Here is an 18,277-nt window from a genome sequence, read left to right on the forward strand (position 1 = left end):
CCATCTACTGTCTGGCAAAATGAACCACAGCATCCATGCAACAGATTCTACCCACATATCCCACAAAGTACTACAGTTGGTCATTGACAGACCCTGGCCTTATTCTACCTGTTATGTATGTGTATATATTAGGGATAATTTATGCAATTAATTTATTAAATATAAAAATGAAATTATATAAATAAAACCAATTAACACAACTGTGATTTGTTTGCTTCCTTTGTGGGTCTGACCTATGGCAATTGATCCTAATCAGAGACAATCTACATAGATGGAGACAGAATTTTGGGGACCTTTCAGATGACATATCTGCACATTTATATTATTTTCAAATGCCTCTGATAAACTATTAGTTTACAATGTGTTTACTGTGTGTCCAGAATGCTCCTGCTTCTAGAAGCTTTCTTTCAGGTGTGCACAGTGGAAATCTAGTACAACCAGATGAAGGCAATAAGGATGCTGAACCAGGACATGCCACCACACCTCACACCTCCCAACCCGACCATCTGAATGTCCACCGATGTTGACTGCAATCTATTACTTTTACACATGTACTTTTGCAGAATCCATAGCCACTACCAATGATGTCTATGTGTTATGTTCTCCTTGAACATGAATATCTTTGCTTGCATTATAGCTTTATTCTTTTTTTACTACTTTTTAACTAGACTTCTTCTTTTATTTTATTTTCCCCATTATTCTATTTTGTTTATTTTCATAACTATTACTTTAACTATGCAGTCATGATGCATTTTACTGTGTGTGTTCTGCAATAACTATGCATGTGACAAATAAAATCTTGACAATCTGTCTTGAAAACAACGAAACACACAGTCCCAGGTGACACAGACTTTTTAGACACATAATCTGCTTCAGCCCATTTTTCCTCCAGACCAGCTCACCTCCTGAGGTTCCAGATGATGATTCGTGTCCCTGAGGTGTTTGTAGCTGTAGTGGCATTGATGGCCTTCAGTTCTGAAAGTATCGCCTCCTCTGTCTGAAACAGGGAGTACTTCAAAATCTTCTGCATGCTGGCCATGTCCTCTGGCTTTATACAATGTGGAGGATCAGTTGTTAAGATTAAATGACATAAACTGTTGGAGGGTGTCAGGATAGCTACAGTAGAGGAAATGCTTAATTTCCTTAAATGGCAAAAGTATTAATTTACCTGGTACTAGCTGCTTTATAATAAAATACACTGTAATTATGTTCATGGTTATGTTGGTTCCTGTGTCATGTTTTATGTAATCTCTGTTATCTTGGTTGCATTTTCATGGTGCTATACCTGTAACTTACACATTTGTGTAGGGAGCCACTGTGGTACTAACATCTTTTACATTCATTACATCAATCCTCGTTGAAAAAGGATATTCTGTCTTCCAACGCGATTGTAGGTGACAATGGGCACAGTGATGTTAGTGGCCTTGATTTTCTTCAGGTAGGTCTGAGAGAGCATGCCCACACACATGCTGTTACGTCTTTTTGAGAACACAATGACGTCCTTCCCCAGGCGCATGGAACCTGATTTAAAGCCATTTCCATACATGCCTACTGCAGCATGGCCCTCTACAGACTGCTTGTCACTGAAGCCGAAGCTAAAATATATGGTTGCGGTAAAGAGCAGATATCAGTTTCAAGGAAAATGGACAAATAAATCTGTTCTACTCACTGGATTATATTGGAATACATGTATTCAAAATGGATTCTGACCTCAGCAGTTTGTACATTGCGTCATAGTCCATCCCAGCTCCATTGTCCATAAAAGTCAGACAGTCCACACTTTTAATCTGGGTTTTATCAATCCACAACTGTTTGGCACAAACATCTGGATCGTACGCATTGTCTGGGAACCAAAAAAGTGCAGAATTTTTTCTGTACATTTTTATGAAAAACCAAATTAACCTCATAATAATAATATATATAGATCTTCTCCAGCCATTAGGTGCTGTCAATTCTCTTGTTCTTTATTTCTTTTGTTTTGTTACTTGTGCTGAGTTTTGTTTGATATCTGAAAACTGCATTAGCCTATATGCTGGTGTTGATGACTGCTATGAGAATATTTTTTTTATGGTTCTCGGTACAGAATAAACTGCCAGTAAGGTATGTCAACCTGTAACCATGCTCGTGTGCTGACTGTGTGAGAAGTAACTGCATTGCTTTCTCCCTCAGGATCCCGTCCCTACTAAGAGAAGCTGGCAGTCCCTTTTATGGCCCTCGTCCCATGTGTTAATTATACACGTGATTGTGAATCTTCACTTCGGTTTTTCAACTCCACTCTTTCCCCACGGCATTACAGTCAGTGACTCACTTAGTACTTTGACAAAAATACATTCCAATAGGGGATATTGCACAATAACTCACCAATTAACTCAGCAATGGCACTGAAGGGCCAGGTGTGGCTGGTAGAGTTTGAATGCAAGTAATTTGGATTAAGCTGTAAATGATAGAAAAATAATTAATTAAAATGGAATTTACATTTACAATTTGGCAGCCGCCCTTATCCAGAGCCACTTACAACGTGCTTTCATGTTACCATTAATGAAGTGATCAATTCTAGTTCACTCGGACCCCCAACTATGAATACATAGTAGCCCACTAGGCTACTACCAGGGTGGTAGTAGCCTAGTGGGTAACACACTCGCCTATGAACCAGAAGACCCGGGTTCGAATCCCACTTACTACCATTGTGTCCCTGAGCAGGACACTTAACCCTAAATTGCTCCAGGGGGACTGTCCCCTGTAACTACTGATTGTAAGTCGCTCTGGATAAGGGCGTCTGATAAATGCTGTAAATGTAAATGTAATACAATCTTTTTTATTCACCATGTTGTAATTTCTATACATAATCAGACAATAAGAAGGTTACAAATTAATCTAAATATTTTTTAAGGAGGAAGGTCTTGAGCTGCTGTTTGAAAGTGCTCAGTGACTGAGCTCTTCTGTGCTCAGTCAGAGAAGAGTCAGATGAGTGACAGAGAATGAGACAGAGAAGAGTCTAGATGAATGTCTTCCTTTTACCTTCAGAGGTTTTGGTAGAAGGAGAGAGCTGTGAGTTTTCCAGGTAAATAGCAAGATCCTGGTGTAATGAAGAATCTGCTGAAATGAATATTAGTTCGGTTTTGGTGGGATTGAGTTTGAGGTGATGGGCTGCCATCCAATATGAGATGTCAGATAGACATGCAGAGATTTTGGAAGCAGCATGTGAAGTGAAGTGTGAAGTGTTTGTCACATGTGATACACAGCAGCACAGCACATGGTGCACACTAGGGCTGCACGATTTGGGGAAAAAGACATATTGCAATTATTGAGATCAATATTGCGATATGCGATTGCGATATGATAAAGGGCACTTGCTTGTATATCAATAAAAAGTCACATACAAATTACTAAAAGTGAAACTACTTATAACAACTTGAAATGCCCAGTGCTTTCAAAATACAATATTCTACAAAATTAAATAATCACAAAAAACTCTTTACATTACTGTCGAACGACAAACCCTGGTAAGGCTAAACAACTGCTTTGATTATATTTGGCCATTATAAAATCCCGTATTATAGTTCTTACGTTTAACCAAAACGTTGAACACAGGGATGCATAGCTTTGCTAGCTTAGCTAAGGTTAAGATTTGTAAACTGAGGTGAAATTCTTTAGGAAACCTTCAAAGTTTGAGAAAAGTTAACTAAACAGCTAAGAACAGTCTAATGCCTACATTTAGCCAAAACGTTGTTTGGAGGCTGACGTAAACACAGGAATGGAAAGCAATCTTTCCCGCTCATGTAGATTCCTTTCCTACAATATCAGACGAATCCGTCCTTATCTGTGAACACAGGCCACCCAGACTACCAACTAACTACCTTCTAGTTGGTCTACCTCAATGTAACATCCGACCTCTACAACTCATACAAAATGCAGCAGCACAACTGATCTTCAACCTTCCCAAATTCTCCCACACCACCCCTCTGCTACGTTCCCTCCACTGGCTCCCAGTAGCTGCACGCATCAGGTTCAAAATACTGATGCTGGCCTACAAAGCCAAACATGGAGTAGCACCATCCTACCTCACAGCCCTTATTACACCTCGCACTGCACCTCGTATACTCCGAGCCTCCAGTACTGCTCGCCTGGTCCCTCCATCTCTGAAGGTAAAAGGAAGACATTCATCTAGACTCTTCTCCATCTTGGCCCCTCGGTGGTGGAATGAACTCCCCCTCGAGGTCAGAACAGCTCAGTCACTGAGCACCTTCAAACGACAGCTCAAGACCTTCCTCTTTAAAGAATATTTAGATTAACTTGTAACTTTTCTTATTGTCGAACTTGTGTACAGAATCTAGAGTGAATAAAAAGATTGTGTTCATAGTTGGGGTCCTAGTGAACCGGAATTGATCTCTTCATCGATGGTAACTTGAAAGCACGTTGTAAGTCGCTCCGGATAAGGGCGTCTGCCAAATGCCGTAAATGTAAATGTAGGATTGCATAGCTTCGCTATCTTAGCCTAGCTTAGCTAAGGTTAAGACATATAAAACGGGATTTTATAATGGCCAAATATATTCAAAACCAGCCTTAAATGTAATCCCCCGGGATCTGGTTTGGAGCGTACAGCGGTTTGTACAGCCCCATGCAGCACAAGAGTGATGCATTTTTATGCACTTCTCTCCATAGACATGTATATGCTTCATGCCACAGCAGAGCGTATCGCAATATGGCGGCGACGTTGATGTACGACGCAGCGCGTCATGCGGCGTCTAACCATATGTCTCTGAATCGAAAGTCATGTGACCAAACACGTCACATCCGACTGAAGTGAGACTTCTGTCAGCTCGCAAACTTTGAGAGAATGAGAGAATGGATCGGATATGTTGCCGATCCAATCCATGTACTGATCATGTAAGTTATTACATTAATGTACACACAGCACCTCATATTGACAGAACAACAAAGAATTGTTGACATTTTTGCAGATTTATTAACAAAGAAAAACTGAAATATAACATGGTCCGACGTATCATGAATTGTGAGGTCAAATGAAAGGCCTGAAGAGCTCAGAGACAGAATTGTGTCAAGGCACAGATGTGACCAAGGTTACAAAAAAAATGTCTACTGCACTTAAGGTTCCTAAGAGCACAGTGTCTTCCATAATCCTTAAACTGAAGATGTTTGGGATGACCAGAATCCTTCAGAGCTGATTTATCTGAAACTGAACTATCAGGGAAGAAGAGCCTTGGTAAGAGAGGTAAAGAAGAACCAAAAGATCACTGTGACTGATCTCCAGAGATGCAGTCAGGAGATGGGAGAACTTCAAAGAAATGCAACCATCACTGCAGCCCTCCACCAGTCTGAGCTTTATGGCAGAGTGGCCTGATGGTAGCCTCTCCTCAGTACAAGACATGAAAGCCTGCATGCAGTTTGCTAAAAAAAAACAGGACTGTGAGAAATAAGATTCTCTGGTCTGATGAGACCAAGATAGAACTTTTTGGCCTTAATTCTAAGTGGTATGTATGGCGAAAACCAGGTATTGCTCATCACCTGTCCAATACAGTCCCAACAGTGAACCATGGTGGTGGCAGCACATGCTGTGGGTGTGTTTGTAGCTGCAACGACAGGATGACTGGTTGCAATTGAGGGATGAATGTGGCCAAGTACAGGGATATCCTGGACTAAAACCTTCTCCAAAATGCTCAGGACCGAAGGTTTACATTCTAATAAGACAATGACCCTAAGCACACAGCTAAAATACTGAAGGAGTGGCTTCTCAACAACTCTGTGACTGTTCTTGAAAGGTCCAGCCAGAGCCCTGACTTAAACCAAACTGAGCATCTCTGGAGAGACCCAAAAATGGCGTTTACCATCCAACCTGCCAGAACTGGAGAGGATCTGCAAGGAGGAATGGCAGAGATTTGTAATTTCCCAAAAATACTCATATTAGATCAAAAGGGAGCTTTATTAGATCAAAATCGAGCAAAGGGTCTGAATACTTAAGACGATGTGATATTTCAGTTTTTCTTTGTTATTAAATCTGCAAAAATGTCAACAATTCTGTGTTTTTGTGTCAATATGAGGTGCTGTTTGTACATGAAAATCATAAATTTTAAATGATTTTAGCAAATGGCTGCAATATATCAAAGAGTGAACACAAAGAGTGTACCCACTGTGTGTGCGTGTGTTTACAATAAGTGCATCAATAAATTTTCTTGACACCCAAAAAGGGTGTCACACACACACACACACACACACACACACACACACACACACACACACCTTCTGGGTGTCAAGAAGATTTATTGATGCACTTATTGTAAACACACACCCTGAGAAAGTTGCATTGACCCATCTGTGAATGTTCTGTCTGATGGAAATGATGTGTTCTGGTGTGGCCATGCATGTCTCTGTCTAAACATGTCATGTGTAACGTATTTTTAGCGGTTAGTCTAGACTGTAATTAATAATGAAACAAGCAAACAAAACTGAAAGTAGTCTGTGCTGCATCTGCTCTTCCACTGCACTGAACTATATTGCAAGTAAAACTCAGGATGATTTTATGCCTCCCAGAAGGTATACAATATGAAGAATCAAGCTGACATTTTATAATGTAAAAGAAAACATCTAATCTACAGTTTCACATTCTAAAAACATATACTTTTTACATTGTAAAATGAAACATCTAATTAGGATTTTAAAATGTGAATAACTCACTAATGAAAAGTGTTGCAGTGCTAAACTCGCTGCATTATGGACAGAAAGTGAATGTTTGAAACACTCACCGCGCTCAGTGGAACCCCTTCCTCTGTGAACGTTGCCATCTCTCCTGTGTCTGTATGAACACCTTGCTCTAAGGGCAGGGTAAAGGTGGGGCTCTCTGGGTTTGTCATAACATGCTCCCGTTTAATAACAGATAAATACACACAAATTCCGCGCATATATTTTGCTGGATGGCAGATTGTAAAAGCGAGGATAGACCAAGTGTGAATTTTTATTTTCATCAGGTAACAATGCAACATTACCATATTGTCAAATGAAACTCTTGTCAGAGCCACCTCATCTTTACAAAGTAATAAAAATAAAGCAGAATAGAGTGTAGAAACGTTGGAATGTAGTAAATAATGCTCAAAAAATAAAGGGTACAAAAAAATAAGACATCCCAGATCTGAATGAAATATTCTTACTAAATGTTTGGCTTTGTAGGCCAGCATCAGTATTTTAAATCTGAGGCGTGCGGCTACTGGGAGCCAGTGGAGGGAACGTAGCAGAGTATTAGTTGTAGAGGTCGGATGGTACATAGAGGTAGACCAGCTAGAAGAGAGTTACTGTAGTCCAAGTCCAAGTAATCCAGTCGTGAGATAATGAAGAACAGAACAAGTATCTGGGTGGCCTGTGTTGACAGATGAGGATGGATTTGTGTTATATTGTAGCAGAGGAGTCAAGAAGGAGAGTTGGTTGTCTATTGATACTCCAAGGTTGCGGGCTGTTGTAGAAGGAGAGAGCTGTGAGTTTCCAGGTATATAGCAAGATCCTGATGTGGTGAAGAATCTTCTGGAATGAATATTAGTCCATTTTGGAGGGATTGAGTTTGAGGTGATGGGCTGCCATCCAATATGAGATGTCAGTTAGAATGCAGAGATTTTGGAAGCAGCATGGACAGTATTTGCTAAATAGATGGGACACGCTGTCGATGCTAATATGATCCACAGAGTGTTTGGAGACATTGGTCTACTTAAATGCAGTCCAGTAAAAATCGAGCTAAAGGAAGGTCCCGTGCCTTATGTGGTAACAACACCATGCATGTCATATTCCATTTCGTCTTTTGCCAAAAGTAGAGGCGAAGTTGAAACACAAGCTAAACTTGGTCATAATAGAAGAGGTCACTGAACCTACAGATTGGTGTGCTCCAATGGTTGCTGTGGAGAAGAAAAACAGAGAACAAGTAAGAGTATGTGTTGACCTGAAAAGCCTCAACAAGGCAGTGAAGCGAGAGAGGTACATACTGCCCACATTAGAAGACATTGCCCCAAAACTAGATGGAGAAAAATAGTTCTCTACCCTCGATGCTTCGTGCAGGTTCCGGCAGATTCCTTTGGAACCAAACAGCCAAAAGTTGACTACTTTTATAACTCCTGTAGGTCGTTTCTTCTTTTGCAGACTTCCTTTCGGAATCACTTCAGACCCAGAAATTTTCCAGAGACTGATGTCCACACTGCTCAAGGACCAAGAAGGAGTTGTTGTAGTCATGTATAACATTTTAGTTTATGGAGCAATGACAGAAGAGCATGACAGACGTCTCAATGCTGTTTTGAAAATTGTAAGAGACAGTGGCTTGATGCTAAACAAAGCCAAGTGCCATTTCCACAAGGCAGAGCTTCAATACTTTGGTCATGTAATAAGCTCAGAAGGTCAGAAACCTGACCCAAACAAAGTGAAGGCTCTCACTGAGATGCAAAGTCCATCTAACGTCGAGGAGCTACGTCTTTTGTGGAAATCTTTCCAGCACTGAAGCATCTGAGGAGCCGCAATGAACTGGGTCAGCTGGGTTCAATCAAGTTTATTAACATGAATGGAGAGCTCGCTATGAGAACTCCAAAGCCCTGAATACAGTCACAAACATATATTCCTCTATTGGCATGCAAGGTCGAAAAACAGACGCACACCAGTAACAACAGAGGCGCCCGTCAGGGTTACCAGAATCTTTCTTGTGCAGCACAACAAATAATGTTGGAAAACAACCCAGCCTTGTGCTTCACCATGGTCTTATTATGAGATGGCTATTTTGCTGCTGCAGTCTTCTAAATGTTTCATGACTGAAGCTGAGTGTTAGAACTGTACATGAATAGTCCATACTTATTCATTTTCTTCACACTTCCCTCCTTTTGATCATATCATGATCACCACGATAGGCACAAAAATGTATATGACCTAAACGTAAAGTGAGGAGTACAAAAAACAAAGCGGTAAAATAATCCAAAATAAATAAGTAACATAACATACAACCAGAAACATCAAAGTTCCAGCAAGGGTTTAAGTTAACTCATCATAGGCAGTTTGCTGAACTCTAGGAATTCTAGGAACAGAGGCCAATAAATGACAGAAACTGTTTTACAGTAACAGGACGAGTATACCATTCCAGCAAGGGTTTAAGTTAACTCAACATAGGCAGTTGCATAAAAAAACAACTAAAAACAAAGTGGCAAGATATAGAATTATATGTCTGTGTCATTTTCATCTGAGGAGGGGTCAGATTCAAAGCAGGATTGATCACTATATAGAATAGTTTCATCATTGTCATCAGGGGTCTGGGGTCTGTTGGGGGAGTTGAGAATAGAGAAGGTGGGGAACTTTTTGACCTATGGCGGTATCAATTATCGTGACTAACAATATTCTAATACAAGGGATGCAACAGCATCCGCAGAGAATTAAACAGAGAAGAATACAGCAAGGGCCATGCAAATGGAGACGATTTTATTTGTATATTTCCCAAACATATTGTAGCGAGGGGTGTGGATGGGGAGTTAAGAGAGTCGAGACATTCTGCCATACTTGCATTTATTAAACACTGAACAGTTCTAAACTCCACCCCTATCCAGAACATGAACTCACTAATCCCACTAGCATTCACCTAGACGGTGTGTCAACCTCTCCCTGAACGCCTTGGAGGCGGGCAAATGCAAATGAACCCAGCCCTATTGGCTGTTAACGCTACATTAATCCCCCCCCCTCATAACAGAACACAGCACCCTCACTGTCACCAGTCCCCCACTTCAAAGTCCGCATACCACCCTGCTGCCTGCCGTCTTCTCCCCGAATGCTGGCAGTAGTAACTTCTGGGGTTGCCTCGGCCAGACGCCCTGCTCCCGGCTCTCCTTCTGCTGCTGCCGCCACAGCCCCCTTGTCTAATCCACTGTCCCTTGGACTTGGCCGATGAACCACATCCTCCAGGTATTGTGCCAGCCGGTCCCGGTGAAGCACATTTGTCTTTACCCGATACACCACATCTGACAGCCGTGTAAGCACCACACATGGTCCCTCCCAGCTCGATGTTAGCTTCGGGCAACACCCTCTCCTTCGTTTTGGGTTGTACACCCACACTCGCTCGCCCGGCTGGAACCCGCGTCCCTTGGCTCGGAGGTCATAGGCTTTTTCTGCCTGACCCCGGCATGCCCCAGATGTTCACGGACTAACTCATGTACCGCCTCCATCTGCTGTTGTACAGCCACCACGTAATCCATACTTGGGGTCCTGGACAGCGTGTCATCCGGAGGCCGCCCACACATCAGGTCAGTTGGTGTCAGCAGCTCCCTGCCCAGCATGAGGGCAGCCGGGGTGCACCCTCATGCACCGCACTCCGGTATGTCAGGAGTAACAATGGCACATGCTCATCCCAATCCTGCTGGTGCTGGCCGGTGAGCATGGCCAACTGAGTAGCCAGGGTCCTGTTGAACCTCTCGACCAACCCGTCGCTCTGAGGGTGGAGTGGCGTTGTCCTTGTCTTGGAAATCCCCAAGGGGCCACACAGCTCTGACACCCATCACCGTCTCCAGCCGGGTGGAGGTGGACCGCCTCTGATTCCTGTGCAGTATAAGATTTGGTTTGACTAGACTGATGGTAGAGCCAGTGTCAATCAAGCTGGCATGGGACTTGAAGCTGAGGCCTCAGGCCCAGGCGCCCAACCCGCACCACTTCAGAGGCTGTTTTTCCTCGGGCTGGTGACACCTCTTCTACACCGGCCCGCTGTAGTTTAATGGTATCTGAGTCTCCGCGGCCCTCCTCTTGTGGGCAGTACACCGCAATATGCCCTGGCCTCTTGCAGTGCCTGCAGATCACATCACGGAAGGCCCTGGTCCACCAAAGAGCCGTTACAATTAGGCCACCAGTCTTGCCCAGGTCACCTCACCCTCGGCCAGGTCTATTAGTACTTGAAGGGCAGATCCTTCTAGTGCCTTGGTGAGCTGCACTGTTTTTACGCTCTCGCTCCAGCCTGCCACTGACGCTATCAACTCAATCTGCCGCAATGTATGCTACCCAGGAGCTCTTTCCGTCGTATTGCTGTACTTTTGGCAGTGTCAATATTCCAGTGGAGGTGCCCCATGATGAGGAGTCTGCGACCCGTTGCTCTTGGCTAACGACGTGGAAGGCGGAGACAATTCCAAAGACTCGCTTGAATCGCCTAACTCCTCTAGCGATCGCTGCAGATTGCGTAACAGGCTATCTATCTTGCGAACCAGTGACCTCTTCCCCAGGGCCGTGAGTCGGCAGCTCCCGTGGACACCCGTTCTTCGCGGTGAATAGCAAACCTGTGAAGGGATCTTCGAGAGAGAAAACTCATCCCCAGGGCTGCGGGTCTCCGTGACCACCTGAGCACCTGTGCTTCACAGCTCCTGGTTGCCTCCACCATTCCTGGTCATAGCGTCGTCCTGTTGCGTCTAAGCTGCATTTCTTCTGCCGGCGGTGGAAATGTCGACTGCGCCTTGTGATAGCTGGAAAATTGCTTTTTTGGAAACAAGCTATCCATCAGTATTTGTCTTGTGTAGTAGCTAGGGACTGCACAGCAGAGAGGAAGAAATCAGTTTTGTTTGCAGCTAAAGTGCATGCATGAGTGAGAGCCACCATCTCAGCAGCCTGGGCTGAATAGTGGGAGGGCAAAGAACCAGATTCCAAGGTGGAGTGGGCATCACAGACCGCATACCCAACGCAAGAAGAGCCATCAGGTAGGCGGAAAGCTGATCCATCCACAAAGTGAACAAAGATTAGATTAGATTAGATACAACTTTATTGTCATTACACATGTACAAGTACAGGGCAACGAAATGTAGTTTAGGTCTAACCATAAGTGCAATAAGCAGCAAGTGCAGGATACAGTTCAAATAAGTTATATACATACATAAAGTGATATGTACAGAACAAAGTGATATGTGCAGGAGTAGTACAGTGCAGTGATTATCAGGAGTGTATGGGGGGGCAGAGGAGTTCAGCAAGGAAACAGCTCGGGGAAAAAAGCTGTTCCTAAGTCTGCTGGTTCTTGTCCGTGGTAGCCTGAACCGTCTGCCTGAAGGCAAGAGAGAGAACAGTCCGTGGGCCGGGTGGGAGAAGTCCTTAAGAATACTGCGAGCGCGACGCAGACAGTGCTTCCTCTGGATTTCCTCAATGGATGGAAGTGGAGTCCCTGTGATGTGCTGGGCAGTTTTCACCACCCGCTGCATCGCCTTACGCTCAGCAACAGTGCAGCTTCCATACCACACTGTGAGACAGCTGGTTAGGATGCTCTCAGGATGGTAGTGGGTAGCTGGTTCTTTTTTAATGTTCTCAAGAAGAAGAGGTGCTGGTGAGCCTTCTTGACCAGGCTGGAAGTGTTAATGCTCCAGGACAGGTCCTGGAGATGTGGGTCCCCAGGAACTTGAAGGATGTAACAGGCTCCACAGTCATCACAGTCAGGGTTATTAAGTGGACTGTCCAAGAGATCAGGCCTAGGAGAGCATGACAAAGAAAGTTCAGACATACAATCATGAGGGTCCCTTTCATGTTCCGTGGTGGGGATTTGCAAGGCCTGTTTCAAGGATAAGAAGGCCTTCTCTGCATCAGGGTTCCACTGTACCAGAAAAGACATTGATTTAGAATTTAGAGTGAGGGCAGTTAGAGGCTTGCTGAACTCAAATTTTGGACAAACCTCCATTCTGGTGGAGCAGGAGAAGGCCCGTATTTCTTTACAGGGAGAATGGGAGTGTTAACAGGGGAGTCATTACATGGTACAATAATCCCTGCTTTTAAAAAGGCTTCTAACATTGGACGAATGCCTACAATGTCTTCTGGTCTGATGGGGTACTGTGCTCTGCATGGTTAGTGATGAGACTGGAGTTCTCTCTTCTGGTCAGTGGAATGTTTTACCAGTGAAACATGTGGATAACTGTCAGGTAAAAGAAAGAATTACTCTTGGTCAGGGGTCAAGGAAACAGAAAGAGCACAGCATGTGTCAGACCAGAACAACGTGTTATCTCGATGTTATAATTTAAATCATGAAAAAATGCAGAGTCATATTGGTCATCAAATGCTGTGGCTGGGGCCACATTGCCAGTACAATATAAATGCGAAGCCTCCATTAAACACAGAGTACAACAATTGGGGATGGCCGTGGTGGAGGTGTCCTCTGTGTCCACATCTCTCGCCATAGGGGGCATGCGTCCTCTGTCTTGTCCTCTTCCTCTGCGTTTGTCGGGGCATTCTCGCAAAGAGGGATTCAAAGAGACAGGAGCCGAGGCAAATAGTGCAGCTGTTGGGAAGTCTCCATTCTTAAATTAAAAAAAACATTGCTATTGACAGATAAGGGTGGATTCATCTGATATTGTACAGAAGGAATCTACATGAGCGGGAAAGATTGCTGATGTGAGTCGAGAAGGAGAGTTGGTTGTCTATTGTTATGCCAAGGTTGCGGGCTCTTGTAGAAGGAGAGAGCTGTGAGTTGTCTAGGTAAATAGCAAGATCCTGATGTGGTGAAGAATCTGCTGGAATGAATATTAGTTCAGTTTTGGTGGGATTGAGTTGGAGGTGATGGGCTGCCATCCAAGAAGAGATGTCTGTTAGACATGCAGAGATTTTGGAAGCAGCATGTAGATCAGAGTGAGGAAAGGAGAAGAGGAGTTGTGTGTCGTCAGCATAGCAGTGGTAGAATAATCCATGTGAGGAAATGACCTCACCAAATGATCTCGAGTAGAGGGAGAAAAGGAGAGGACCTAGCACCGAGCCTTGAGGGACACCAGTGGAGAGTCTACGTGGATCCTTTCCAAGTCACTTGGTAAGATCGCTCATCAAGGTAGGAAGAAAACCACTGCCATGCTGAGCCCTGAATTCCAAGCCTCTTCAGGAGAGGAAATACTCAGCATGCTCCTCTGACCATCAACGGTGCATCTGTGGAGAGAGTGAGCAGCATCAAGTTCCTGGGTGTGCACATCACTGAGGATCTCTCCTGGACAAATAACACCACTGCACTGGCCAAGAAAGCACAGCAGCGTCTCTACTTCCTCCGCAAACTAAGAAGAGCAAGAGCACCAGCCCCCATCATGTACATATTCTACCGAGGAACCATCGAGAGCATCCTGTCTAGCTGCATCACTGTGTGGACGCATGGCAGGACACCTGCAATGCGTCCTGCCATAAAACTCTCCAACGCATAGTCAGAGCAGCTGAGAGAATCATCGGTGTCCCTCTCCCCTCCCTCCAAGACATCTACAGCACACGCCTCACCAAGAAAGCCCTCGGCATAGCAGCTGATCCCACCCACCCAATGCAAACCTTCTTCAGCCTGCTGCCATCAGGGAGGAGACTTCGGAGTCTCCAGGCCAGGACCAGCAGACTGAAGGACAGCTTCACCCACTCAGGCTGTCAGGAAGCTCAACTCCCTCCTGGCTCTGCCCCCACTCCCCTCACTCCCCTCTTCTGCTCCACAAACTTTCTGAACCCTAACACACACACACACACACACGCACAAACTGACCTAAACCAGTCACTCTGTGCAGCTTTGTTCTGCCAACTACCTCACTTGTCACTTTGTCACTTTTAAACTTACCTCTTTTGCACTACATGGTTTTGCACTCTCCACCATGTGCCCTTATTTGTCTATTGTGTTTTTAAAATTGTATATTGTGTTTTTAAAATTGTATTTATACCTTTGTATTTAATGTTACTGTTTTGTATTTAATGTTACTTCTAAGCACCATGGGTCTGAGAGTAATGCAATTTCAATTCTCTGTATGTCCTGTACATGTGGCAGAATTGACAATAAAGCTGACTTTGACTGACTTTGACTTCTCCCTAACCTTATATATTATTCAGTCCCTATTGTCCTCTTCATTCCAACTACCAATCTAAAGTGAATAGTCTTGATTGGAGTCAGTTAATACGGATCTAAGACTGTTTATCCGGTTGATAAATAGATTAGTTTCGTTATTTTATTTTGCGTCAAAAACAGTCATACACACTAAACCCTTCACCGCCGTATCAGGTTCTGTAATTGGGCTGATATGCGAGATTTACATGCACCAGTTTTGTCACAGCGACTCAACGAGATCCAAGTAGCCACATGAAACGATGAGGATCTGCAGCAGATTGTAAGTTACCTCAGGAAAGGATGGTGACTAAAGTAAAAAGTGAAACTGTCTTTACAACTGTATTACTCTGCTAGAGTACACCTCTCAGAAGCTGATGGGCTAGTATTGTTCCAGGATAGGCTGGTCATCCTACGGTCCAAGGTGCTGACACAATTGAGTGAAGGACACCAAGGTTTGACAAGGTGCCTTGCATGAGCCAAGATGTCTGTGTGGTGGCCATATATCAGTAAGGATATACCTCAGCTGGTGTCAACATACCAATTCAGCATGAGAATAAGCCCACACAGTGACAATAACCTTTAATGACCACTACGTTACCTGGAGGTCCCTGGCAAACACAATTACCTCATTGTGACAGATTACTATTAAAAAGACATTGAAATAGCTTATTTGTCTTCAACTGCTAGTCTTCAGGTCATCAACAGACTCAAGACCATGTTCACAAGATGGGGAATACCTCTGGAGCTGGTGAGTATTAATTCAACACAGTTCACATCTGCAGAATTCAGGATTTTTGTCAAAGGTATGGATTTATTCACAGTAATAGCAGTCTACATTATCCCCAAGCGAATGGTGTAACTGAGTGTGCGGTACAGACTGCTAAACACATATTGCGGCAGCCAGATCTCGCTCTGAGCAGCGAAATAGGCGACATTTGCAAGCTGTTCCACAGTCAGAACCACCACAGCTGCAGTTTAAAGACCAACCAACACAGCTTCCTTGCAGTGTTTCTAACATGGCTTCTCCAGCAGCAGGCTCTACTCCCAAAAACATGCCACAGGATCAGAGACAGCCAGTTCAACCAAATTAAGGTGCCTCACCAGAGGGTTGTGCAGGTGATATCAAGAGGTAGAGAGGTCAGACTTCTTCTCAGATATAGAGACATTTAAACTTTGCTGCTTTCCACACATGTTCATGGAGTCCTGGACCACTTTTGGACTGTTCCAGAAACATACAGTTACGATAGATAGGAACAGCAACTATCGAGGGAAGAATAATCCCTACGTTGCTGCGGATTGCTGGTAGTCTATCCCAAAAGTTAAGCCCTAGTTTATAAAGAAGTTGTTGTTGGATTTAAGAGATTGGTGTGTTTGGAAAAATGTAGATAAAGACTGACTTATTTTCAAAAGGGGGAGACGTCATGATTGGGTTTACTACGCTTCCGTAGTCACATGTTAAGTTGTTCTTGTCATGGTCCACGGAACCAGAACATGAGCACGTGTAGGAGGAGACGAGGAACCTTGGTGCGGTGGGACGCAAGGAGGCAGGTAAGTTCCCTCCGACTTAATATGCGAACGCGAACCGGCGTAAGGTACAATATAGGACGGGACAGGACGAGAGGAAGGAGTTCAGGAGAGAGGATGCGATAAGGGCAGCAACGGTCTTACTTCTTGGAGAGTACAGTGGAACCGAGTCTCGTTGACGCATGTCAATCAGTGACTGAGCAGCTGGCAGTCAATGCTGCTGAGCAGCTGGCAGAGTCAATGATGCGCTGAACTGTGTAAGCTGGTCCACCGTCGACGATACATGGCAGGGGCGGATCCGGAGCCGGCGGTTGAACCGATGATTGGATGAATGGCTTCAGCTTGCTGACATGGAATACCGGATGGACACAAATAGTAGGAGGGAGCTGGATATGGTAGGCGAGGGGGTTGATCCGGCTGAGGATCCGAAACGGCCCGATGTACCGAGGGGACAGTTTGTGCGACTCGGTCCTGAGAAGAAGGTCCTGGGTGGACAGCCACACTCTCTGTCCCACTCAGAAGCGCAGTCGGCATGGGTGCCAGCGGTCGTGCTGGGCTGACGTCCTTCGGGTGGCAGTGAGGAGGGCCGGCCGCGCTGTTCTCCAGGTGTTTCGGCATCCACGGATCATCTGACAGGCCGAAGGGACCCCACCTGCGGGCACCTGGTGGGCGAAGATGGCAGGTTGAAAACCATAACAGACTTCAAACAAACTGTCCAGTGGTGGAGGAGACCAGGTTATGGGCCAGCTCTGCCCAAAGGAGAAATCCGGGCCAAGTGCATTGATGTTCTGACACAAAGCACCGCAGGTATCATCCCAGCTGTTGATTGGTTCTCTCCACCTGGCCGTTGGTGGTAGCCAGAGGAGAGACTGTTGAAGAACGTGTTGAAGCACGAGGTCAGCAGTTGTGGCAGAGGATGGTAGGCCGGGCAGGGCGACCTTGGAGAAGCGAACCACTATGGTCAGGATGGTGGTCATTTCGTTGGCTTCAGGGAGACCAGTGATGAAGGCTGATGAAGGCTAGGTGGGTCCAGGGACGATGAGGAATGGGAAGAGGATGCAGGGGCCGAATGGCAGGGAGTCTTGGCCTGGGCACAAACGTCACAGGCGTCAATGTAGGCCTATACATCCCGCCGTAACGAAGGCCACCAGAACACCCGGCGAATGAAGGAGAGGGTCCGTTGACATCCTGGATGGCCTGAGAGTACAGAGGAGTGGCCCCAATGCAGCACATCAGACCGGCAGGTGTTGGGGACATACAGACACCCTGGTGGGATGTTGGCCGGGCCAGGGTCGGACATCTGGGCAGCCCAGACCTTAGTCTACCAGGACCAACGGAGAGGACCCAGGATGCGATGAGGTGGGAGAATGGGCTCGGGGTCAGAAGATAGGGAATCTGGAGCGGAAGCACGGGAAAGTGTTGGCTTTTTGATTTCTGGAACCGGGGCGGTAATATTTGGAAGTTGAAGGGCCCACCTTGCCTGACAGGGATTGAGTTGTTTGGCCGCTTTGATAGTGATGAGGTTTTGGTGATCGGTCAAGTGGCCACTCCTCGAGTGCCCACTTGACTGCTAGCAGCTCATGGTCCTCCACACTGCTGCATCGAGTGAACTTCCGTGAGAAGAAGCAACAAGGGTGCAATTCCCGGTCCAGACCGCGTTGAGAGAGGACAGCGGATCTGGACGTTGAAGGACTGGAGCGGTGGTGAAACGAAGGCATAGGGACTTGAAGGCATGAATGGCCTCTGTGGTCAGGTGAAAAGGTTGTGTCGAAGGCTTGGTGTGAGCAGTAAGTGGTGCTGCCACTGTACTGTAGCCACAGATGAAGTGACAATAGAAATTTGCAAACCCAAGAAACTGTTGCAGCTGTTTCAGCATCGTTGGTAGGGGCCACAATGCCACTGCTTCCAGCTTCTTGGGCTCCATGGCCACACCCTGGGGCGAGATGG

At 45.2% G+C, this 18,277-nt stretch overlaps 1 protein-coding gene across 3 annotated transcripts in view; it reads right to left on the bottom strand.

The window, feature by feature from the left end:
• The window catches only part of LOC114797346 (MORC family CW-type zinc finger protein 3-like), an 80,978-nt gene that overhangs the window by 10,082 nt on the left and 52,619 nt on the right, over positions 1–18,277 (bottom strand). Inside the window, exons 1-5 of one of the 3 annotated variants that reach the window (XM_028992202.1) lie at positions 6,762–6,810; positions 2,362–2,434; positions 1,711–1,843; positions 1,372–1,595; positions 903–1,059 (exon numbers count right to left, since the gene is read on the bottom strand). The exons of the other annotated variants lie outside the window; for them this stretch is intronic. Coding sequence (XP_028848035.1) covers positions 903–1,059; positions 1,372–1,595; positions 1,711–1,843; positions 2,362–2,434; positions 6,762–6,800 — 626 coding nt within the window. The 5' untranslated portion in view covers positions 6,801–6,810. Of the gene's footprint in view, positions 1–902; positions 1,060–1,371; positions 1,596–1,710; positions 1,844–2,361; positions 2,435–6,761; positions 6,811–18,277 lie in introns of those variants that run through there. 3 annotated transcript variants of the gene reach the window in all.

The sequence above is a fragment of the Denticeps clupeoides genome, chromosome 9 (assembly GCF_900700375.1).
Source record: "Denticeps clupeoides chromosome 9, fDenClu1.1, whole genome shotgun sequence".
Lineage (NCBI taxonomy): Eukaryota > Metazoa > Chordata > Actinopteri > Clupeiformes > Denticipitidae > Denticeps > Denticeps clupeoides.